General features: G+C 40.9%; 3 protein-coding genes and 1 non-coding gene across 5 annotated transcripts; 2 read left to right on the top strand and 2 right to left on the bottom strand.

Annotated features, from left to right (window-relative positions):
- The first annotated feature begins 879 nt into the window (after window positions 1–879).
- LOC100834736 lies at window positions 880–6,384 on the top strand. Its single transcript, XM_003557268.4, has 8 exons — window positions 880–975; window positions 2,330–2,463; window positions 3,224–3,291; window positions 3,936–4,076; window positions 4,990–5,031; window positions 5,414–5,547; window positions 5,701–5,799; window positions 5,883–6,384. The coding sequence occupies exons 2-8, from the start codon at window positions 2,366–2,368 to the stop codon at window positions 6,009–6,011; spliced, it is 711 nt and encodes a 236-aa protein (XP_003557316.1). The 5' UTR covers window positions 880–975; window positions 2,330–2,365; the 3' UTR covers window positions 6,012–6,384.
- Window positions 6,385–6,734: 350 nt separating this feature from the next.
- On the bottom strand, window positions 6,735–6,816 carry TRNAS-AGA. The gene has a single exon. It is a non-coding gene; the product is annotated as a tRNA-Ser (tRNA).
- Window positions 6,817–6,881: 65 nt separating this feature from the next.
- LOC100834430 lies at window positions 6,882–11,704 on the top strand. Of its 2 annotated transcripts, XM_003557267.4 has the most exons (4): window positions 6,882–7,015; window positions 7,117–7,170; window positions 7,288–7,339; window positions 11,252–11,704. In XM_003557267.4, the coding sequence occupies exons 1-4, from the start codon at window positions 6,921–6,923 to the stop codon at window positions 11,459–11,461; spliced, it is 411 nt and encodes a 136-aa protein (XP_003557315.1). In that variant the 5' UTR covers window positions 6,882–6,920; the 3' UTR covers window positions 11,462–11,704. The 2 variants fall into 2 exon arrangements, with proteins under 2 accessions (XP_003557315.1, XP_010228185.1); XM_010229883.3 differs by having other exon boundaries at window positions 6,905–7,170.
- A 3,567-nt stretch (window positions 11,705–15,271) lies between these two features.
- Window positions 15,272–21,298, bottom strand: LOC100834130 (guanosine nucleotide diphosphate dissociation inhibitor 2). The gene is made up of 13 exons (XM_003557266.4): window positions 21,029–21,298; window positions 20,566–20,628; window positions 20,285–20,368; window positions 19,898–20,005; window positions 19,634–19,806; window positions 18,503–18,614; window positions 17,915–17,995; window positions 17,762–17,824; window positions 17,108–17,209; window positions 16,742–16,866; window positions 16,409–16,619; window positions 16,238–16,312; window positions 15,272–15,552 (listed from the first exon to the last, which is right to left on the bottom strand). Exons 1-13 carry the CDS (start codon window positions 21,113–21,115, stop codon window positions 15,496–15,498), a joined length of 1,341 nt encoding a protein of 446 aa, XP_003557314.1. The 5' UTR covers window positions 21,116–21,298; the 3' UTR covers window positions 15,272–15,495.
- Between the last annotated feature and the right edge of the window lie 1,452 nt (window positions 21,299–22,750).

Below are 22,750 nucleotides of genomic sequence, written 5' to 3'. Positions count from 1 at the left end.
ACCTTGCTGCACTTGGGGTGTGGGGGGCAGGGGTAATACACGGAGCTAGCCTTCAGTTTAAAGGATATTTGGAGGAGAGACTTGAGGTGGGGGAGAGAGGAGCCACCACCGCCTGCTCTTCGGACTTGGGGTGGATGGAAATGGGGCTAGGGTTTCGGGTCGGGTCGGGTCGGCGAGAGATAAAAGACTCGGTTATGTAGCGCCTATGGTAAAGGCGCTACGGATAGAAGGATAGCGCTTGAGCGCTCGGCGTTACATGACCAGCTTGTGTGGCTGGGCCTGGCCACGCTGGCAAGGTCATAACGCCTGGCTATCGGGCCCTGAGCAAACGGGTTAGATCGTTGAAATAGTTTCGCGCGGAGTTCATTTCATGATTTTGTTTGGCCACGAGGTCTGTTTTGTTGAAATTGACTTGTCTCGCACCCCCGCATATAGATGGCCATCGGGCCGTGCTTTTCGACGAGGCCCAAAAGCCCAGCAGGCTTAGCCCGATTGCGCCTGGCCCGGCACAGTTTTAATCGGGCCGGGCCGGCCTGAGGCATGACGTGTGCCGAGCCTGGGCCTCGACCGGCCCGTTATTATTATATTCTTTTTTTAGTTTTCCTATATTTGGCCCATTAATTCCCAAAAATCTAGGCCAGTCCAACAATTTGGCCCATTCTCTATCCCATATTGGCCTGTTTTCACCTCTTTTTTATTTTTTTCCTTAGCCTGGCCTTATGCAACGTGGGCTTTTCTCAGGCCCGGCCGGGCTTGGTTTCACGCCTGGGCCTTGAGGTGACGTTTGGGCCCGGCCTGGCCCCTCTATTGTCGGGCTCGGAGGCCCGTGTCCGGGCTAGGCCCGTTTACCGTTGGCCATCTATAGCCCCGCAATGCCCCATCCCTCACTTGAAAAAAAAAGAAGTGGAGCAGGTCCGCCTCTCCTCGACGCTACTGGACCTCCAGAGCGACGGCGTCGGCGGAAACTGGGCGCAGGTCCGTCTCTCCTCCTCCCTCTCTCGTCGCCTCTCCCGACCTCTTCTCTCTGCTGCCCCTCCAGATCCGACGGGAGCCGCCATCCCGACGCTAGACGCCACGCACGCCTCCATCTCCCCCGTCTCCCGTCTGCCTCCACCTCTTTCCCGCCATCTTCCCCTCCAGATCCGACGGGAGCCACCGGCTACCTTAATCCTTTCGTCGCCAGCCGCCGCCCACCTCCATCCCCACAAATCCCCTCTATCCTCTCGGAGTATATCCTGCAACGGCGAGGAAGATCTTTCTTCCATGCAGGCGACGGAGAGATGAGCAAGAACCGTCGTGGCATGGGGAAGGGCGGCAACACCGGCCGCATCAAGGCATCTGCAATCTTGATGCTTGGATTGGAAATTTAAAAGCAGGTTCAGTTCGGTGATGTGTTCTTCAGCGAATCAGCTGGTGACTAGAGGAGTCAGGGAGAGGATGAGTGGAGGAGAAAGAGACACTGAGACACGGGGCCTCCTTCGTACGGAGTACTGACCTAGATATACAGTTCCACGGCCAAAATTGTTGATGGCGTGTGAGGCCTTCTAGGGTGTCCTAGTTTTACTGTCCTAAATTTCAAAAGTTCTCCATCCAAACAGAAATTGGGATCAGTGTCCTATTAGAATTCTAGGAGCCAATTCAATGTACAACCAAACAATATGAATGGAATTCATCCAGTTTCCTAGTGGAATTGGTATTGAGTCCAATTCAATTCAATGACCTTCAATATCTACATCCAAACAAAGCCTTGGAGTTGTTTTTAATAGTTAAGATTACACATGTAAGCATATCACTTGCCAAATTTTCTCTTGTAGACACACCTTAGGCCCTGTTCGGTTGCAAGAATCCCGGCAGGGATTGAGAGGGATTAGGGGGAAAGTGAACTAAACGGGGGGAATTTCAATTGTTCTATTTTCTAATGATATAACTTTGCGATATACAACTAACATTATATCGGTTGAATTAGTGGTTTAGGGATACAGGTAGGCCGTATGCCTTATCGGGGTTATGGCCATGTTGTGGTTGCTTTGTTCTATTTTGGAACTCTGGAGGGGTCTATCGGTAAAGTGTTTTTGAGAGCTCCAAGCTTTTTTCACTTCTCCCCAACTCCCTATCAAAAATTCCCTGGCGCTGCCGTTGCTGCACACGAACCCTTCTTCCACTGTGCTCGCAAGTCATAATATTCCCTTCCAGCGCTTCCTTTTCACCGTGCAAAAAGTTATACCATCTCATCTCCCAGATTCTCGAGAGGGCCTGTTTCTCCCCTCCACCCGCACCGTGAGTTCAGGTCAATCACCAACTATTTGAATTTTCTTGTTGTTGTTTTCAGTCGGATCTTGCACCGCGTCAGGTTCTGTAGGATTCTATGACGGGCGAAGCAGCAGCACATGAGGCGCCACCAGCGTCGCCGGTGTTGTTCGACGAGGAGAAAGCTCGTCGCAGCTTCTTGGATTTCATGACCAAGTAATTAGCGACACAACTTGTCTTAAAATACTGTGCACATGATTCACCATCTGTCGCTGCTATAGTGTATTGATGGAGATACGAGTAACATGTTTTGGCGACACATTTGGTAGGAATAAGCACCCATTTTAAATTGAGGTAGGAAAGTTTCCACCCTCTAGAAAGATGTTTTTTTCCTTCCTATTTCTGCATTAACGCACATTTTAAATTATGCATCACTGCACTATAACATTAGGTAGGAAGCGACTCTGGTGCTGTACAGTATGTGCCGTGGGGAGTCGCTGACACGTGGGGATCCAAAAAATCATATATATAAGCAACAAATGCGTTACTAATTTAAATACGGTTGTCAGGCAATTCTCAAACGTGATGTTACCTTATAATCTGGAAAATCATCAAACTCTGACTGTATTTTTCTTATATTTCAAATGGAAGTATGATTGTTCTACAAGCATTAGCCATCTCATGTAGGTCGTGTGTCGTATTTCCCTTCAATTTCTGGGCAGGAACTCTATGCCATCAGTTTCAAATTTGTTACTTGAATTGAATTTAGTGCAACGGATTATAGTACTATCTTTTTTTTCCTGTGTTTTGAAGAACATGTTTTGGTGAAATGGTGATTCATGCCCAGATAATTTGGTAGGAGATGAAATGAATAACATATTGTTCCTTGCTCTACATATACAGTCTTGTTGATTTCTACTTCAGCTGTGGTTGCGGAACTTTAAAATATAAGATGCACATGTTTTTACTTTGATAGGGTTACGCAGTACGAGGAGTTAGTTGATGCAGGAAAAAGGTTTCTTGTGAAATTTCATCAGGAACTAGGTATTCATTCTTTTTTCACAAAAAGCCCATTATTAGTTCCTTTGTTCTGTGTTATATTTTTGGACCAAATTCATTGAAGAACCCATTTCTCGACCTTCAGTTTAAGACCCCTCATGTATGTTCCTGCAGTCAACAGGTCTAGTCTATAGTGACTCCCCAATTGACAGATACGCCAGTTCTTGATTGTCAGATCCATCTCTCAGTTGCACAAATGGACTTTTTTTAGTGCTAGCAATAGTTTGGTACTTAGGGAGATGTGTGGAGTTAGAGTCCAAAACGGTACCCTAGCTTACTATTGTTATTGAGCTAAACCACTAAAGAAGAGACCTGTCATCATTTGCCCTTACAGAGGTCAATGTTTTTAACTAGCTTTCGTGGATTTTAATATTGAACAAAATGATAAGTTGCCTCTGTATTTGAACCAATTTTGTTGATGAATTCAAATGTCAAGCTATACTTTTGAACAAATTCTATGTTTGCAAGCCAAAATTGTTTCATGAAGTAAATTTCTGTTCTAAGCTTGGTTGTGTGGTCAAGATTGTGAAGTGTTATTTTCTTGTGAGCAAATTATGCTTGGAAATCTTGCCTAGATTACCCGAATAGTAGTACTATGTTGATAAATATTGCACAGTCCACTATTTCAGAACATTTCCGAAGACCAAAGCTTCCCATGGAATCAGGTGCTCTCAGTGAGTTAGTTAAATCTAACTACACTGACAGAATGAAGTGCTATCTTGAAGCTGGCTGCCACCTTCAGCACCAAAGTATCCGGAATATTAACCAGTGTGAGTTAAAAGTCACTTTTCCTGTCCCCGAAACCCAAATATGTTGTACACTATTGTTCTGGTTATACTAGCATATTGCTGTTTTGTTATTAATTCGTGGGATATGTTTTTCATTTGGATTTCTTCCCCGCACTCTCTGTATCTTGGTAGTTAGATGAAGGTACGTTGCTGTAATTCTTTAACTCACACTAGAAAATGCCATGATAAAACACTTTCCGATGTTTCAACCTTTTCAGCATGCTGGTGGAGCTTACCTCTTGCGCAGCCACTTTGTGTGTTTATGTAGCCATATTTTTCGGGAAACATGGTGCGAAAAGGCTTGCTGCTACCATTTCCTTATTTCTAACTCTTAATTCGGTCCTGTTCTGCTGAATTCTTTTTGTTTCTTTAACCAACTATTATCATACAAGATACATGATATATATGGTGTGGATGTACATTAATTACTACAGCTTTGTACTGTAACCACAATTCAGCATCATGGCTAGTTGGTTACTGTCACAAGTGGCAGCATGTGCACTCTATTAGTTTTTTCAGGTTTTAATCCGTTATACTGATTTGTCGATCATCTGTACGAGTTTGAATTAGATAAGTTTAAGCTCAGTGACAGCTCAATGACAGAACACAGGTTTGTAGATTGTTAGGGTAAATTCCTGTTCTGTTGGAAATTCAGCCAGAATCCGTAGTACCAAAAGGTACTCTAAATTCTAATAACTAGGTAGAGAACAGTCCTCTGTAATGTTAATGGGCTCCAATTGTATGCGTAGCACTTATCTTGGAAAATTTCTACTCGGTTAAAATATCTCACATTTGTAACAAGCAGATTCACTTCTTTTGCGGGAAACAAACATATTTATGTTAGTTCAGTACCTTTGTAACTATTTCTCTTTGATAATACAATATTTTGTTGCAGTACAGTCTTGTGAGGAGAAACTTGAGGACCACATAAATAAAGGTAACTTCATCTCAGTCATGGTGTCACATTAGTACTACACCGAACTTGTTCCAAGTTCCGAGAAAAGTTTTTGTTACTTTGCTGCACTAAAACATCTGTGATGGCCAAGCTTACTGAGATTTGCGCACTATGACGCTCGAGTTCATTTTCTTTTCGAATTTTAGCATTTTACCCTTTTCTCTAATATTCTTTTTGAAATTCAAGCAGAGGTCATCATTTGAAGCCTTTTATTTCACTGTTATGTCCTCATTTGATTATGTTCATAGTACATGAACCTTAACCATTTTTATTTTCTTTTGTGGATTCAAATATTCATTTGCTGATCCTTACTAACTGGCCCATGCCATCTGATATTTTTTGTTTTGACATTTTGTTTTGTCAGCTAAACTTTTGCTTGAGGAACTTCAGTATCTGGCTGAACATGTTTACAGCACTACGTTAACAGCCAACCTTGGTGTCATAAGATCTTCAAATTATTTTCATGGTGATAACAACCTGACAGATGAATGTTGTGAGGTGTGAATTCCCTATGGACTCTCATGTCCCATTTTATAATACTTCAGCCTTGCCTGATCAATTGGCAAAAATACTGTGGCCTGTAAGAATTTGAAACAAGTCTCAGCTGTAAAGTTGGAAACTATATGATGACATTATACTTGCCTGATTTAGGATGAACAGCAGCCTGTGGATCCGCTGGACAGTGCAGTAACTTATTCAAGTGTTATGATTCTGGTTCACAACATGTTAAAACTTGATTATTCAATGCAGGTCAGCAAACAAACATCTACATGCCGGTTTTCTTGTTTGCTTTCGGTTTACTATTTTGTCACACAAGGTTTGCTATCCTGCAGGAAAAGATTGTGAAGGCATTGTGCCTCAAAGCATCATCGTCGGAGCTAGCTAGCTATTGCCTAATGTGGGATCTGCGACCCTATGTTGATGACAATGTGATGCAGCTTGCCTGGAAATTTGTTCGGTAAAAGCTGATGATGCTTGATGATAAGCCGGTCAACATGAACAGCTGCGCGTGATAGACAACCATTTTTTGTTCTTGCAAGCACCAACCTTTTATACCACATGGGGTGCCAACATCATTGCTTTGCCTCTTTAGCTTGGCAACAATTACATCAGAGCAATAACCTCACCATGTGATGGTAACCGATTAGTTTTGCCATCTTATCAAACTGAATCAGCATTTTCAGGGCCTGCATACTGCAAATCTCCATGATATCATCTGTCATTGATCTGTCTCCGACTAAGGTACAGAAAGAATGAGTGTTTTGCGGCCGCGCTTCTGTCATTCATGAACCTGGCAATGATATACTATAACCCAGTTCTCCTGTTTTACTTTCATTTTGGCATCTACATGGTTCCGTTGTCTGAAAACCGATCGTGAATCAGCCAATTAGTTTGAGGTACAAAACATTTTGAGTTTCCAAAAACAGTTTTTTCTTAATGCGCTCGTACCGTCGGTTTTGTCTCTTTCTCTAGTGTGTACCAAATCATGCTATCTCCCTATACGTAGCCAGCAGATAAAAATTTATATGCAAGCTCCGCCACCTAACACCAGTTTGGCCTTGCGTTAAATAATCTGGATCAGGACGTTTGTTTTGATTGAGGAAGTTTTTTCGAGAAATAAGAACAGATACAATCAAGGAGAGAACAAGGGGCGTATAGACCCATATAGAGTAAAAATAGAGATACGTGGTCGGCAGGATTCGAACCTGCGCGGGCAAAGCCCACATGATTTCTAGTCATGCCCGATAACCACTCCGGCACGACCACCTTTTTGATATAAGACTACAGTTAATTTTATTTATACAATCCTGTAGTCTCTACGGAGGGCTAAAAGCCATTAGGCCACCGCAACTTTGTCCGCATCGACGGGCATGGCGGCGGCAGAGCCTTCCCCCTCCGCTCCGCCGCCTCCTGACTTCCGCCGCCGCCAGCGCCGCCTCGTCTTCGACCGCCGCTACGGATGGATGTACGAGCACGCCGACTCCCGACCCTTTCTTCCTCTCTGGCCTGGTTCTGCTCGCGTGGACATTGGCTCACCCGCTCGTTTGCTCTTCTTCTCCACCGCAGCTTCGATGAGTGGACGGACCCCGGCGTCGACGCCCTCTCCGGTGGCAGGGGAACGTTAGTACTCTCTCGCCTTTCAACTACGCCGGCCTTTTTTTTTTGAGTTCTCAAACTTGCCCCCCAATGTTTTAAGTCCCCTCGTGTACTGATTCTTGGCCCACTCCCGTGTTTCAGGTTCTGTATACTCCCGATGGCGCAGTTGCTGATGAACGCGGCTGCATCTTCTGTAAGCAATTTTTTTTTGGAAAAAATAGAAACAAAAGAGACCTGAATTATAATTATCATTAGTTGGTTCCTCAATTTAGGGCTGATAGGGTAGAAGAACCTGAGACTTTCTAATGACATGTTGGCAGCAGTAGTTTCCCTATTGAGATTTACAGCTGCAGTCACCTGATTGATTGATTTATCATTACTTACTTGGCTTGATATTTTGTAGGATAAGATATAAGAGGTTTTCTACAGTGATTACTAGTTGTTTCGTGGTTGCCGTCAGCAGGGTGTTTTTTTTATTTGGGTTTCAAGATTTATTATGATTAGTCATGCGCTTTGCTGCCAGAATATTTATAATTTAACCACAAAGTTGGGTATACCATATACACATGGCTACTTAACTGTATCTTTAGTTAATTAACTTCCTCCACGGGGGTAGTTAGTCTCCAATCCCTCACAAAAAAGGTAGTTTCAAGTGTAGCTCCCATAGTCTTGTGCATCATATAGTTGTGGGAGTAAATTTCACAGAACTTCACATTTGCTATGCAAACTATCGCAAAACTCCACTTGTACGTACTATCACGAAACTTCATATTTAAGAAATAATTTGACAATGTATCACGAAACTCCACATATAAATTTTGCCACCAGTCTGACTAATAAGGCCCTGTCAGCGTCTCATTGCTCTCTTCGATACATTCATGGAGAATTCTAGTCTACTGGCGGCAGTGTGCCTGTCTGTTCTGCCCTGGATGAGAGCACCAAGACACTAACAGGTTGATTGTACTAGTGGGACTAACATAAACATTTAAAATTGGGAGATTTCTAATACATTATGTCCTCATGTGTGGATTTTTGTGAAACTGTTTCTTCAAATTTTAGTTTTGTCATGTTTTGTATACCGCATGGAATTTGGTGAAATTAACTCTACGCGTGGTGATGTGGCCCACTTAAGGGTCAACTTCTATACTTGGCTTTAAAAGAATCTAAAGATTTGCTGGGCCAAGCCAAGGATATATTAGGAGATTATTGCGTGACATGTTTTAAAAATAGAAAAATTGTGTTATTTCTGTTGAAATAAGAAGATAATATTCAAAGTTTTTTCCGTAACCAAAACACCACAAGACTTGACAATATTCCGTGGTGTTTCTTTTGAGGTTAAAAATACCCATGTTCTTGTTTGAATTGTTAATACTTTTGAAAATGCTGAAGATTACTTCATCTGTTCTTGGAAAAGTCTAGTTCTGATCCTTTAAATATTGTCATGGTTTAGTTTCCACCATACTTAAAATACCATTTAGTTTCCATCCTTAACTATTAAAACCATTCAAATTAGGCACCAATGCCGGTTCATTTGTGGTTTTTATGACATGTCATCCTATTGTGTCCTGGTCAGCATATATAGCATCCTATTGTGTGCTGGCTTGGACGGCAGCTTGCCGCCCACCGTAAGTCTTAAGAAGTTCGCTGACACCTGCTTCCATATCACCGCTGCGAAGGCCAAATCACCAACGATGGCATCCATGGCTGCGGACGGAGAAAATGCCTTGGCACACCATGACTTTCCTCCTCTGTTGCCCATCACCCATTCCCCACAGCCCTTACACACCTACGTCACCATCTCCTTAGCGTTCATGCCACCTTGACCACCTTTAGATTTGGCCAGTGAGTAGAATGCATATGTATTGAGAGTTGAGGGTGAAAATCAAATGGTATTCAAATTAGGATGCAATAAACGGTGATAATAATTAGTGACAAAAAATAGACCTTTTCTATTAATCTTCTATCTCTTGCACATCAATATTTATGTGGAATTGTATAAATTGTTTTGCACGATGCTAGCATAGTTGATACAGTCCTTGTTCAGTTGCTCCCTGAAACACTTTTGAGCCTGCTGTTTTAACTTCGACATAATTGGTTGAGGCGACATATCCAGTGAACTCTAATTCAGTGCAAACTTGCAAACTCTGCTAGCATAAAAAAAAACTCAATGGTAGGGGGTTATGTGCAAAAGTTGGTTTAAGTAGCTAGTGGGATTTTCAACTTTGATCTGAGCCGTGCGTTTTTATCCAATAGCCTACGTTTATAGTTTGCAAGTTTGCACTGAATGAAGGTTTTCACTGTAGCTAGGGGGGCTCTCAGCTTCTAAAAGATGAGCTTAACACTCACCTTCCTCTCTTTCTCTTTGGTATGTTAGTATCTCACACACAAACACACAAGATATGAAGCTACATATATTCTTCTCAATGCAGCTCAAGCTTAGCTTTCTTACAAGGGGCAAGGGGGATACATCCTTATATAGGCTTTCTAGGTCGGTTACTGTTCACAGCCTGTAACAGCTAGAAACTACTAGAAACTGCTCCTTGACCTATTCAAAACTGACATGAACACTACTACTCTTACTTCTAGTAAGACTCCTATGTACCCTGGATACTTCTAGCTCCATCTACTAACAGCCAATTAGATTCTTCTAGATCCACAACTTAATTATGACAAGATTAGTACTAACATTCACTGGATATGTCGCCATTGGTTGATTCCAAAATTTACCAGTTTCAGTTGTGTATAAAATGGTACATGGGAAACAAATTGGGCATCTGTTAATTCGAAAAATGACCAGTTTCATCTGTTAGTTTATAAATTTTAGAATCATGAGTGGTGCTAACTAACCAAGTAACTAGAGTTTAGCTTCTACCCATGACTTTGCACAAGCACTAACTTGTTTTGCTATATGCTGGCGTGTTAAGATCTGATGACAGTTGGTATTTTGGTCAGCTATGCTACATGTTAATGCTTTAGATGAATCTTATCTAAAGTTATTCAACATTATAAAGTTGTTTCAATGCTATGAAGATGAAATGTTGCTAGTCACTCTTTCATGCCCATGAATTAGTTATTGCTCAAGAATATAGTGCTAGATGGTACTGTTTCAACATTTGGTAGTCATACTGGAGTGGTCGCTGCGAGGCCAACGGCGGCAACTGTTTCGTCGCCTAGCAGAATGTCTGCTGACCCATCGACTTTGGTGGGCTCAGTATCAGGGAGCTAAGAAAGATGGGCTGGGCGCTCAGGGCATGCTGGCCCTGGCTCAAGAAGGCTGATCCTTCCAAGCCATGGTCGCATTTCCCCATCCATGTCAATCACAAGGTGGCCTCTGCTTGACTCATGCCGCTTCTTCAGTAATTGTTGGGGATGGTGTCCTGCTCGATTCTGGATGGACCAGTGGTGGGGCCAGTACATCGCTGAGATCGCCCCAATGGTGCTTGCTGCTGTTGGTCCTCGCATTGGGTCATGCCGTCTTCAGTGCGCTAATCAACAAACAATGATTGGTAGCCAGTTGTTAGGGGATGGAGTGGAGGATCAATTTATCTGGACCCTCTCCAACTCCGGGAAATGCTATGCGAAATCTGACGTGCAATCTGGGACGGCTGGGCACTCGCGAAATGTAAAGCTTTTGCTTGGCCTGCCGTGGCAAACTGGAGAAAAGAGGCTTGGATCATCACACACACATACACGGCCCCTGGAGCTTCATTGGGATAGTTGTGCAGTTTATCAGTTTTGGATTCTGTAGTTTGCTCCTTTGTTCTTTCTTTCCTTCCGTTTTCTTGTTTCCCCCTCTTTCTGTTTGCGTCGCATGTAAAACCTTTTTGCCTTCTTTGCATTTCCTTGTAATGAAAATGACAGGCACTTAGGTGCGGTTTTGAGGAAAAAAAAAGGTAAGATGCTGAAAGCACACATCTTTCAGTTACATGACTGACAGTTAAATTTTTTTAGAGAATGATTTTTTTTCTCTTTTCGAGAATGATAGTTAAATTTCATGTCATTTGGAATGTTATTCAGTGCAAGATATTCCTGTAGGTTTTTCAATACCCATGTACTGAAGCTTATATCCACAGTGACTAATTACTGCAGTTCTATTCTTTTACAGGTTAACTATGCAGCAGATTCAGTTAGCACCGCTCTTAAACGCCCGGGAAATTTCTCCCCAGTGGCATATCTCCCGCACCAAGTATTGCATAGGAGGAGGCATCAAACCTGGTGTCGCGAGCTTGAGCAATCTGGGGTCATAGCTGATGTCAAGTTAGTACCGTGCAGAACTCATTGCACTTTGGAATGTTTGTGCAACAACCGTGATTGATTGTCAAGGCAGTGTAATATTGTTATGCATAGTATGGAAAACTGTATACTATGTCAGTTCTCTCAGCAAAACATTAGCTTAGAGTCCCTAACAATGTATGCAATGAAAAGGTAGCTTGCATTTTCGTCAGCAGCTTTAAATGTTGGCAAGAATGGGCGTTATTCTTCTTGTTACCCTACAACATACAAAAACAACTACGGAGTATCTCCGATTACTTTGCCAGGTTGATTCATGTTCTGAATCTGTGCACAGAATACATTTCTTTTACTGAGCTCCAAAAGGAGGTAGTAACATGTTTACAGTAGATGCGCTACATCTAGTGTCCTTGTTAACAAGGTGTCCACACGCCGGCTAAAGTTTTTGACTTGCACGACCTTGCAATAAGATGCTTTTGTCCATCCTATCTTCTTCTCCGGCGCCTTGCCGGGCCAGTAGCGCCTCACCTTGTTGCCCATGCAAAAGGCCATCTTGCTCTGCTGCATCGCACAAAGCACTCCCGACCTGTTGAAACAGCCACCACATACTTATACTTATCGTTTATCTGTCAGAACATCGTCACCTATTAAAACATAATGAACCTAAAATACTGAGACTTATACCACAATGACTATAAATATGAAACACTAACATTATCGAAGCCATCATCTCCAAGACATTTACCGCATTTTTGGTTGTGGCAATTAATTCGTTAGGTGCTTCGTATAATCGCTAAACAAATTTGCCACAAACAAATAGCGAGATTCCAGACAAGATTGAGGTCTTTCTTAGGTTGCCCGGTTGATCAACCAAGATTATGAACTTACCCGTGGTGGGTCATCGAATACAAGCTAAAGAAGAGCATGTTTGGAATAATAATTGCCACAACAAGATAAGATTTATCTGACAAATAAACGATAAGTTTAAGCATAGTAACATAGTTCAATCCTACTATGCATAGAGTCAAGGGAAATCATTACATACGTTATCAGACAGAGAAATACGTCCATAACATGTTTTTCAGTAACAATAGTGTGATTCCAAACAAGATCAAGGGCAACCAACAGATATTCCATTTCAAGCAAATGCTCTTTGCTTGCTTACCTCGGTTGATCAACTAGCCATGGTAGATCATCCAAGACAGGTATAGTGAAGGATCAAACTCTTACAAGGAACCTGTGTTAGTGGTCCTAGATGTTGCTTGAAATGATTGATAGAGGAAAATACGATTGATAAGGCAGATAAATGGAAATTTCAAGCATAGTAGCATGGTCGTCCAATGCTGCTATGTTTGAAGTCGCAATTTATGTACCTGATGAACTTGATCTTGCCCTTTGCAATTATTTATGCTATTTTGCTAGCAGACAGAAGAGAAAAGTCATGATTGCAACCAAAGAATTACAGAGATTTGGTGATTTAAGTTAGAATCCATTTGCCAGAAACAAATAGCGAGTTTCCAAACAACATAAACCTGCCTAGCACTTTGTAGCCGTGGTGGATCATCCAAGACAAGCTCAAAAGGACCATACTTCTGCGAGACTCTAGTGATATTTCTTCTACATGTTGTTTGGAGTGACAGGTTAAGCAAAAGAGAAGGTCATCCTACTAGTTCAAAGATTCCAAACCTCCATCTTCAGGACCTGTACCATATCGTCTGTTGTGTCAAACAACTCATTTAGTGCATCCACAGGATTGCTAAACGGGTTGATTGCAAGAACCGCCTAAATGGCAGAGTTTTGAAGATGTTAAGTTCAATTTTCCTTTAGCAGAACACATATTGTCTTCAACGTCTGGATCAAAGTCTGGATCAAAGTCACTGTTATGTCTAAATCCAAGTATGGATCGTCCTCTCATTCCTTCCCGTGTGTTTCACCCTCAACCATATTAGACCCTTCACCATCATAGCGAGTGGCGGATCTAGGACGTTATCACTGGGGTGCCACATCTGACACTTCTAGATCAATTGTTAACAATATCACAAATACTACACAAAGATACAATTTTATTGTCAAAACTACATCACAATTTAGCCATAGAAACTTTGGCTAGAAGAGTATATTTGAGGCTACAGTTAGCTAATTTGCTAGATTAATGTACAAATATTACATGGTATGAGAAATTTTGCAAAAAATTTTGGGGTGCCATGGCCACAGCCCTATTATTCTTTGGGATGATCTCTGTTTCATCTGAGTAACCTTGATTACCAGCACTATGTTTTCTAGCAACCTTGCTTGGAGCGGTGGTTACAGGGCTTGTTTAATGCGTTGCGGAACCGAAGCGTTTTTTCCATCACTTACCTAAGGCGTCACTTAATCTGAGAAAAAAATTAAAAAAGCTAAAATGACGTTTTTTTGGGGAAGGAGGGAGTATTTACATGATCAACAAAGATGCTAAGATTCTTGTTTGCACTAGCAGCACTCATGTTTTTTTTTTTTACAAGATTGACGGGGGGATTTCTCCCAACCGGTAGCACTCATGTTAACCATGTCATCATCACCGCTCGTCTGCCTCAAACCATTAGCCAGAGACTTCCTTGGCTGACACCAATAACATTTCATGTTCTTGTACTCTGCACGATACACAAAAGTTGTTACAAAAAAAATTCTGAAACCCAAAGCAATGACCAGGTATCAGGATCAAACCAGTCTATCATTTCATTCAAATATGATCTATTGCTGCCAACACCACAGAAAAATCTAGCATGGCCAATTGGATCTCCATATGAACCTGCATTCCAACATTCACAACACAATGATGATTTATATGTGGCATCTGAAATACCACTCTTGTAAGTGAATTAAAACTGGCAATTTGCCAACACAAAAACCCTGAATCCCATTTGCACAATGACCGTGAAAACCTTCAATCAAGTAATCTTCTATTTCATGCATAACATAAACAGAAACAAACCTTCCCGCAAAAAAAATCCTGCAAATAAAATAAAATAAAAAGAAACAAACCGTGAACTGAGCCTAGCTTAGGTGATCTGATTCCTTGTGGTGGAACCAGCCCATCCAGATTCAAGTTCTATACTTCACGTGGGTGTCACATTTTCTTGGATTCTTTCAGCATTTAACCGGTGCTACTCTTTCAGTGGTAGTTGATGTACCCGTCAATAGCGTGACTTCGTCAATCTCTTAGATCTCTTGTGTTTCTCAAAAAAAAAACCCAACTCCGTTTGTGATACAAATGAAACAGAAGGAGGAAGGCATCAAACTTACACTTGTCTTTGTCAGAAAACCTTGTGTCGCGAGCTTGAGCAATCTACCGTCTACTAGGGTGGCGGATTCGTCGACCGACATTGGCTCCGTCACAGTTGAAGCCCAACCTGCCCTTCTGTGCGGTGTTGGCCTCCCTTTTGTGACGGTGGTGCTCTGATTGATAGGTGATGCTGGGGTCATCGAGTGTATATCGTTGCGTCTATCCGTACAATTGTTTGGGTGGACTGTGTTGTTGCTATAGCGATGCTTTGGCAACACAGTTGTTTCCGTGTTTTTTCTCCTGATTTGTTAATCAAATAGGCATAGATGTTGCCTCGATAGCTAACGAATATTTATGTACGAAATTTTGACTTAGAACTAACATTAAGAAATTCAACGTAGAACAAATCTTTGACTTGTTATATTTAGAAACGAAGGAAGTGCCTTGTTAATTAGAAAAAAAAACTTGCTATTTTATTAAGAATTTATATGTGGCAGGACATCTCGCCGTTGATCCCCCCTGCTGCCCGTGCTCCCCCGCTTTCGTCTCTGCCACAGTACCAGTTTACAAAGTGCAGGCAAAAAAGAAAGAAAAAAAACTGAAAGAAAATGAGCTGCAAATTTGTCGCGCCTGTAGTGAAGTTCTATGTTTTTATTTTTGAATTCCTGGACTGCTTTATCAACCTCCGAATAAAATTGTTAGGAACTTGAATATACATTATACAACCTTATCGATTAAAGCTCAGCTGTCACAGTTTAAAGGAAGGAGCGCAAAGATAAAACCTAATAAGAACTGCAAAACAAAGCATAAATCTCCGAAATGCACCATATATATAGCAGCCCCATTAATATTGGAGCTCAAAAATCATCTTCGGCCGCACTTGCAGCACTTAGATCCACGCTGAGATCAACCGTCTGACAAAATGGCATATGGATTAGAATAAGCAACTGGAGATATAAGATCATAAGAGATAAAATAAATGTAAAACGTCATTTTGAACCCCTTTCACTATCAGAGATTCTTTAGATCTGCCATAAGCCCGGCCAACAGATATCTTCTCCCAAATTTTTTATTTATTCTAACGCCAAACACAAATACAATATTGTTCAATTTGTAAATTTTATACACCTTGCATATAGTTTGGAGGTTACAGGCCAGCAAGCCACCTATTTTGAAACATTATATTCCTCTGTCCAACAAAGGATGTCTCAACTTTGACTAAATTTGAATGTCATGTCTAGATACATCCAAATTTTAACAAACTTGAGACATCTTTTATTGGACGGAGGGAGTATTACATTATATTCGTAGGTTTAAAATCCTTATTTCCTTACTTGCAAGAAATATAAATCCTTGTTTCTTATTTGTGCTGGAATAGTTTAGAATGATTTTCCCATCTGGAGTGTGAGATAGATAGCACTAAAGCAAGTAACACAAATAAAATTTATTTGTAGGGTCTAACATCTCCTGGTTGTACTGATGGTGGTGGACTGTAAGATAAAATTTAAGACAAGCCACATGTAATGTAATACAATAAAGACATAGCAAAATGCAACACTACTCCAGTGCAGAGATTGAAGGATGGATAGAAAAATGTACCTTCCCGGTGATCTTCGTATACAGGGAAAGAACATCCATCACAGTGGACTCAAAGTGTGTCGTGGCATCATAACTCTGAAATAAATTAAGTTAAGATAATTTTTTTTTGTTAAGACACTGCTCTTTTTTGCTGCTAAAACTTGAAAGAAAACAAAACATTCCAAGACTTACTGTTGAGATGAAACAATTGTCCGAAGACGGGTCATTAGCTGGTTCAGATCTGTCGTATATGTCTATAAATAATTCATCCACTGGCCCAAGAAGATCAATCCCTGGCTTCAGTTCTGCCTCTGGATTGTCACTCTCTGCTTGTGCTGACACAAATGCAATGAACTTTCCCTTTGATGCCACATTGTGAGAGTATGAACAACAGAAAACATACCTGGTATGTATATGAACATTTCTTAATATAATAATTAAGGCGACATGTTACAGAAGAAAAATATATATGTAAAACAAAATAGTAATGGATAAAAATGGTGAGATGATGTATGGAATACTTGCATGTCTGATTTGCGGCCTAGTTGCTTTTGTGGTATTATGATTTGTACTGAGTGAGATTCAGCAGTATTTGGGATTGGATGACTCATGATAGCGATTGCCCGAAAAACTTTTCCAACCTTTTTAACCTGTCATAGAGCAAGATTTATCATTAGTTCTAATATTTCCTTCAACATCACATTTTCACTTTTTGAAACGTTACTGTAAGATATTAATGTAGTTACTTTTTTTTTTTACAATTTCTACCATTATTAGAACAATCTTAAGAAAAATATGTCGCAATGATAAGATATAATCTTGGGGACAATACTACATTCCTAGCGCATCAGTTTCTTCACAACTTCACATGAGAGAAAGGTTTATTTTTACCTTCTCAGGTACGTAAGATGGATCACAGACAACCTTCCTGCATTTTGCAGTCTCCCCTTCTGATGTAACACCACAAACTTTCCCTTCATCATCAAATTCGACCTGAATAAACAAAATGTTTGTTCAGATAATCACATATTTACCATTGAAATGAGAATGTATGACATAAAAATGAATTGTGGTGCTTCACTGCTGTAACATGATGTTTATAGAGAATCATGTGGAAGTTCTACTGTGCCATCGTTAATCAACTATACTATCATCTATGTATAAATGTTGTAATCGACTAGAACTTTGGTGTGTTGTGTCCACAGGATGTTATCTTCCGCTTTTGACAGTTCCATCTCCTTGATCTAACTATAACCATAATTAGTCCTGCAATTCATGCGCACCTTAAAATCTGAACACTTTTTTTTTTGAAAGGTAAAATCTGAACACTTTGATTTTGATGTCCTATGATACTACTGCCCTATGCAACAAATCAGCATTTTTTTGACCGAAAACTGTAGGAGAGGCTCTGACAGTATATAAATATAATAATATGCCCAAATCACCAGAGGAACACATCAGCAGTTTATTTGGTGTAACTATCGCCATGCCCAAATCACCAGAGGAATGCTGTGAAATGCTGCTATTTATGGCACAATATTGTACCTTGCACTCTGGCTTATTCAACATGTAAGTCCCACCATAGACAGCACTAAGCCGTGCAAATCCCTGTACCAAACAAAAGAAATTATAAAATCACACGCTTGTGATATCTGTAATTGCTAAAATCAGATGAACAAAGTATATAAAAGCATTGACCTGTGGCAGCTCCCCTAAACCATAGAGGGGATAAATATATGGTGATCCTCCTTGAAAACGAGCCACTGATTCTGCATAAAGCTACAATCATTGAAAGAAGTGTTAGGTAACAAGCAATTTAACAGGAGAAAAACAAAAGATGCCCCACCATCATATAGTAATTTTTACGTCAATTTTTTTAATTGCGTTAAAAAAATCATACAGTAATTTATACAATTCAGCATAAACATGCAGCATATGTACAGAAATCCAATCAAGAGTTTCAAGAACAATCGCTAGATAGGACGCCGCTTAGGTTACTGACACATGTTCAGAGTAGTGATTCCCAGTCATGACCAGGGAGTTGACTACCATTGCTTTTAGCCTTGTCTGTGCAATCTCAGCATGATTTTCCTTTTATACGCTAAAGCGTGGTTTGATATGGGCATGAATTTTGAAGCCAATTTAACTGTCAGGACCAATTTCTAAGCTGTTTCTTTTCAGCCGTTCAAACTCTAGAAAACATGAATTTTGGATTTCAACATTAAATTATTTTCCAAAGGTATCTAAGATATCAAAGAACACTTTTTTTTTGTCAGAAAGACCCACCTTCATCCTCTTCACAATTTCAATTGCAGGTTCTGACAAGTAGCTATCATCTTTATGAAGAGCGACTGCATGCCCAATGAAGTCTATCGTATTATCATCCAAACCATATTTTCTGAAAATGGAAACGGTAACAGAGGAATCTCAACAAATTTGAATCACAATCAAGAGCACTTCAGATTCTGAAAACATAAAATTATATCAGAATAAAAGATTAAAAAACCCGCTTTAAATATTGGCAAAGGGAATCAAATACCCATAAACCAACAATGATGCATCAAGCTATAACTCCTAAATGGTACCTCCAGTTCACAAAAGAGTGACGTTTTGGATGCAATTTCAGTTAAATGTTGACTGACGGTATTGTTTTAAATATTTGGACTGGAAAATTGATCATATGATACATTTGCCTCTAAATTATTATTATTATTTTGTAAAGGTATTATTAACAAATACTGCGACAGAATCTAGTGGTCAAAGTGACACCTTGAAGACCGTATCCATGTCCCTTGTCCTAAATCACTTATTTATGACGTGGAAGGAGTAAAATCTTCCTATTCATCTTAGCATGGCACGCAAAGTAAGGTGTGATACATCTATGGTGATTGCGATGATAAAGGAGGTATATACATCTTTATATTGTCTTTTCTCTCTATTTCGATGGAACATATATAAATATTATTAATCCAATTCATTCATTTGCACATTCTGACATGGGTAGCCTATTGTTCCCAAATGGCAAATAATTTTTTGCAGCTTTGTTGAACAGAGCTACCAATTAACTAACTGAAAGTCTAGTATCAGCACATAATAAATTAACAAATAAAACTATTTTTATGTGTTCATGCAAGCACAATTCATGTGAACATTTTTTTTTGGCAAAAATATGGTTTAATTATAATATTACCCAAGAAACCCAGACTTGAAATTGAAGTTATTTTCAAAAGTTCGAAATTTCAGGGAAGTTTTTTTCTTGACATTGATAATCGAGATTTGTCCTCAGAACATATAAAGAACAGAGTAACACATAAAATAAAATGAATTAAACATATAAATTTCACAAGAAAATCAAAATTAGCTACTGTTCAAACATGAGAAATAATATAACAGGCAGCAGTAAAGATGGGTACCCACGAGATAAGTTCTTTACTGGTCATTTTTGTAAGGTCCAACCCCTTGTGGGTACTTGGGTCATTTTCCTTGTAATCTTGGACATAAAGGAAGAATTTCCCTGCTCTTCGCTTCTCAAACAAACCCATCAAAGGAGACTTAAGAGCTTCCATATCAGTAGAGGGAACCTTGTGGATCTGCAACCGAAATAATGGATACAGTAATGTTTTAGATGACATGGCTTGGCTACATGATGAGGTGTGCATGCCTGAGAAAGAGGATCGAAACCTTTCCCTTGTTGAAAACATAGCTTCCATCCACAGCTTTAAAGGACAAATACTTGGTGACCCCAGTATGAATGAGTACACGGACCAAAGCACCATTTGCCATCATAAACTATTCAGAATAGCATCATGTCATTATTAAGCAGGCGAACCCACACTCATCATTAGTTATTCGAGGCTGAGAAGAGCAATATAGTATAGGCATTTATCTATCATTATTCATAAAAGTAAACGTTAAAATGGTAACTTGAGTTTCAACAAGCATTTAAGCATTTGCTGATTGCCCAAATAATGTCCAGCACATGCTAGATATCTCTACCCAAAATGCTAAAACTGGAATATTCCTCAAAAAAGAAAAAGAAAAACTGGAATAGGAACATAGTCAACAGACCTTTGGGACCATGTCTACATTGTAGTCTCTGCTGGCTCCTATATGCGCAGGGGGTGTGCCTTCTCCCTTGAACCTTTTCCAGAGCTGTGAATGAAAGTACAATTTGCAAAATGGTTTCAGAGAGTTCCCTTAGATGACAAGACACAGACAAATAATTGATGGCTTATCGTTTGCAACTGTTATGACAGCAATTCTTAAAGCATTGTCTGTCATCGGTCCATGGAGTAAAAAAACAATTGCTCATAAATATTGAGAAAACAAATTAAGTGACGATTTGTCACCTGGTTGAGATTGAGCGATGTGGAGTCTCCACCATAATAGTCATTCCTGTCCATGTGCAGCACCTGATCGATGACACACAAAATTAAGGCATTTTTTAAACATTACCTGAAAACTTTTTCCCCGTTAAAATTAATGCAATATTCAGAACAATTTAATCAGATCGCACAAAAATCACGACATTGACAAGCACGTGGTATGATTAGGGCAAAACTAAATAAATCAAAGGAGAATTAACCAACGGCACCACGCTGCTCCACGAAGATGTTACAAGAAACGATTGAAACATTTCCGTGGCAGTGCCGCTTGCGCCAACCGACTCAAATATATACTGTACTCCGAAGGAATTGAATTGGATCCATGAAAGAACAAGAATTGGGCAGTTGTAGACGCGATCGAGGTCTCCAATCCAACATGGATCCGACCGGGCATGGAAGGAAATGAGGTGGCGAGCGAGTGACCGACCTTGAGGCGGTCGACGGAGAGGAGGCCGCTGAGGATGCACTCCTTGAGCCCCGTCCCCAGCACGATCACGTCGTACTCCACATCCATGGCGGGCGTCGAGCGTCGGCCTGCTGCTGGCTCCCGATTGAGAGGAGAGGGTGAGAGGAGAGAGAGAGAGACAAGTGTGATGTGCGATCTCCGACGCCTCGAGCCTCGCTCGCCACCAAGAGAGGTGAGAGGAAGGAACGCGCAAGAGAGGAAGGACACATATGCATCCCGCTTGACTCGCTCGCCTCAGCTTTTTTTTTTCTTTCTAACCCCCTGTTGCCGATCCGCACAACTTTTGCCTTTTTGACGAAAGATTTTTTTATTAATAGATGAAAACTTGATCCTTGATAGTCGAATGAAATTCAATACGAAGTAGAAGTTTTATTGTCGGTGGCAAATCGATGCACAAAGATCAGCCTAATATTGGGTGGCACATTAGGCACAATGTTAGGGAAAAAACATGTTTGGCCGTGTGCATCCTTTGATGATGGCAGAGGATATAAAGCTTTCATTTTCTAATAAAAAAATCAAACGTTACAAAATTAACCAGGTAAGACATTATATCGCTTGGTGGATCGTGTAGCCGTGTCTCGAACAATTTCCTAGCACAAGGTTTTTGCATTTCCTCTGAGCTTGTCTGGCAGCCGCGTGCCCCCTCAAAGCACAAGGTTTTTGCTTGGTTGGCCTTGAGGGATCGATGCTGGACTGGCGAGTGCCGCTTGCGAAAGGGTCTCAGTGAGGATGCAACTTGCCCCCTTTGCAATCAGGAACTTGAAACTATTGACCATTTGTTGCAGTGCCCTTTTTCCAGGTCCCTTTGGTTTGATGCTCTTTCTATTTTTGGTTGGGGCTTCTGGACGCCTTCTCCCTTGGCCACGCTCAAGTGCTGGTGGACGGATTTCCTCTCCATCCGTGGGCCGGCTCGCAAGAAGGCTAGCTCGGTTGTGCTTCTAATTCTTCGCGAGATTTGGCTGGAGCGCAATTGCCTTATCTTTCGTAACATCGATCGGCCTCGCCACATCATCTTGGATGGCATTCGCTTAGAGGTAGCTAGGTGGAAAGAAGTGGGTTTGCTGCGAGATTAGTGCGTGTGTTGATTGTTGTTTGTTTTTGATGGAGTGGATTGTATTTTGTTGACGGTCTCTTCCGTTTATTTCCTTAATGAAAATAGGCGCGCAATCTCGCACGATTCCCAAAAAAAAACAATTGCCTATCACGATTAACTAACTTATCCGCCCAATTAAGCTCCCTGGCTATGGCAATGTTCGAAGGTCACTTGCTTCCTCCGTGACGTATTGACTCAATGGACCCATCTTCCATTCATCCGATCTCGCTGATCCCATGCAAACAAATCCTGTTTTCTGGTGCCTCTCATTTGATCTGTGAGCTGGTACCGATCTAACGTTTCGAATGTTATGAACGCGACGAGCAAGAACGAAAAAGGAATAAAAAATCACAGCACAAGGGTACACGGATTTAACGTGGAAAACCCTCTCAAATAACGAGAGGGAAAAAACCACGGGCAACAGCCAGCGAAATCTCACTATATGAGGAGTGTTTACAATGCCAGGGAGGTTCTACGGATGCAACTCGTGCAAACTCTATCCAAAACGGCGGGTTACAAGGGGTATACATAGCAGGAGTATTAGGGTAAAGCAGATCCGTAACGGTTCACACCGGAAGTTTCGGTTGGAG

The sequence above is a fragment of the Brachypodium distachyon genome, chromosome 1 (assembly GCF_000005505.3).
Source record: "Brachypodium distachyon strain Bd21 chromosome 1, Brachypodium_distachyon_v3.0, whole genome shotgun sequence".
Lineage (NCBI taxonomy): Eukaryota > Viridiplantae > Streptophyta > Magnoliopsida > Poales > Poaceae > Brachypodium > Brachypodium distachyon.
This window is presented reverse-complemented; position numbering and strand designations above follow the sequence as displayed.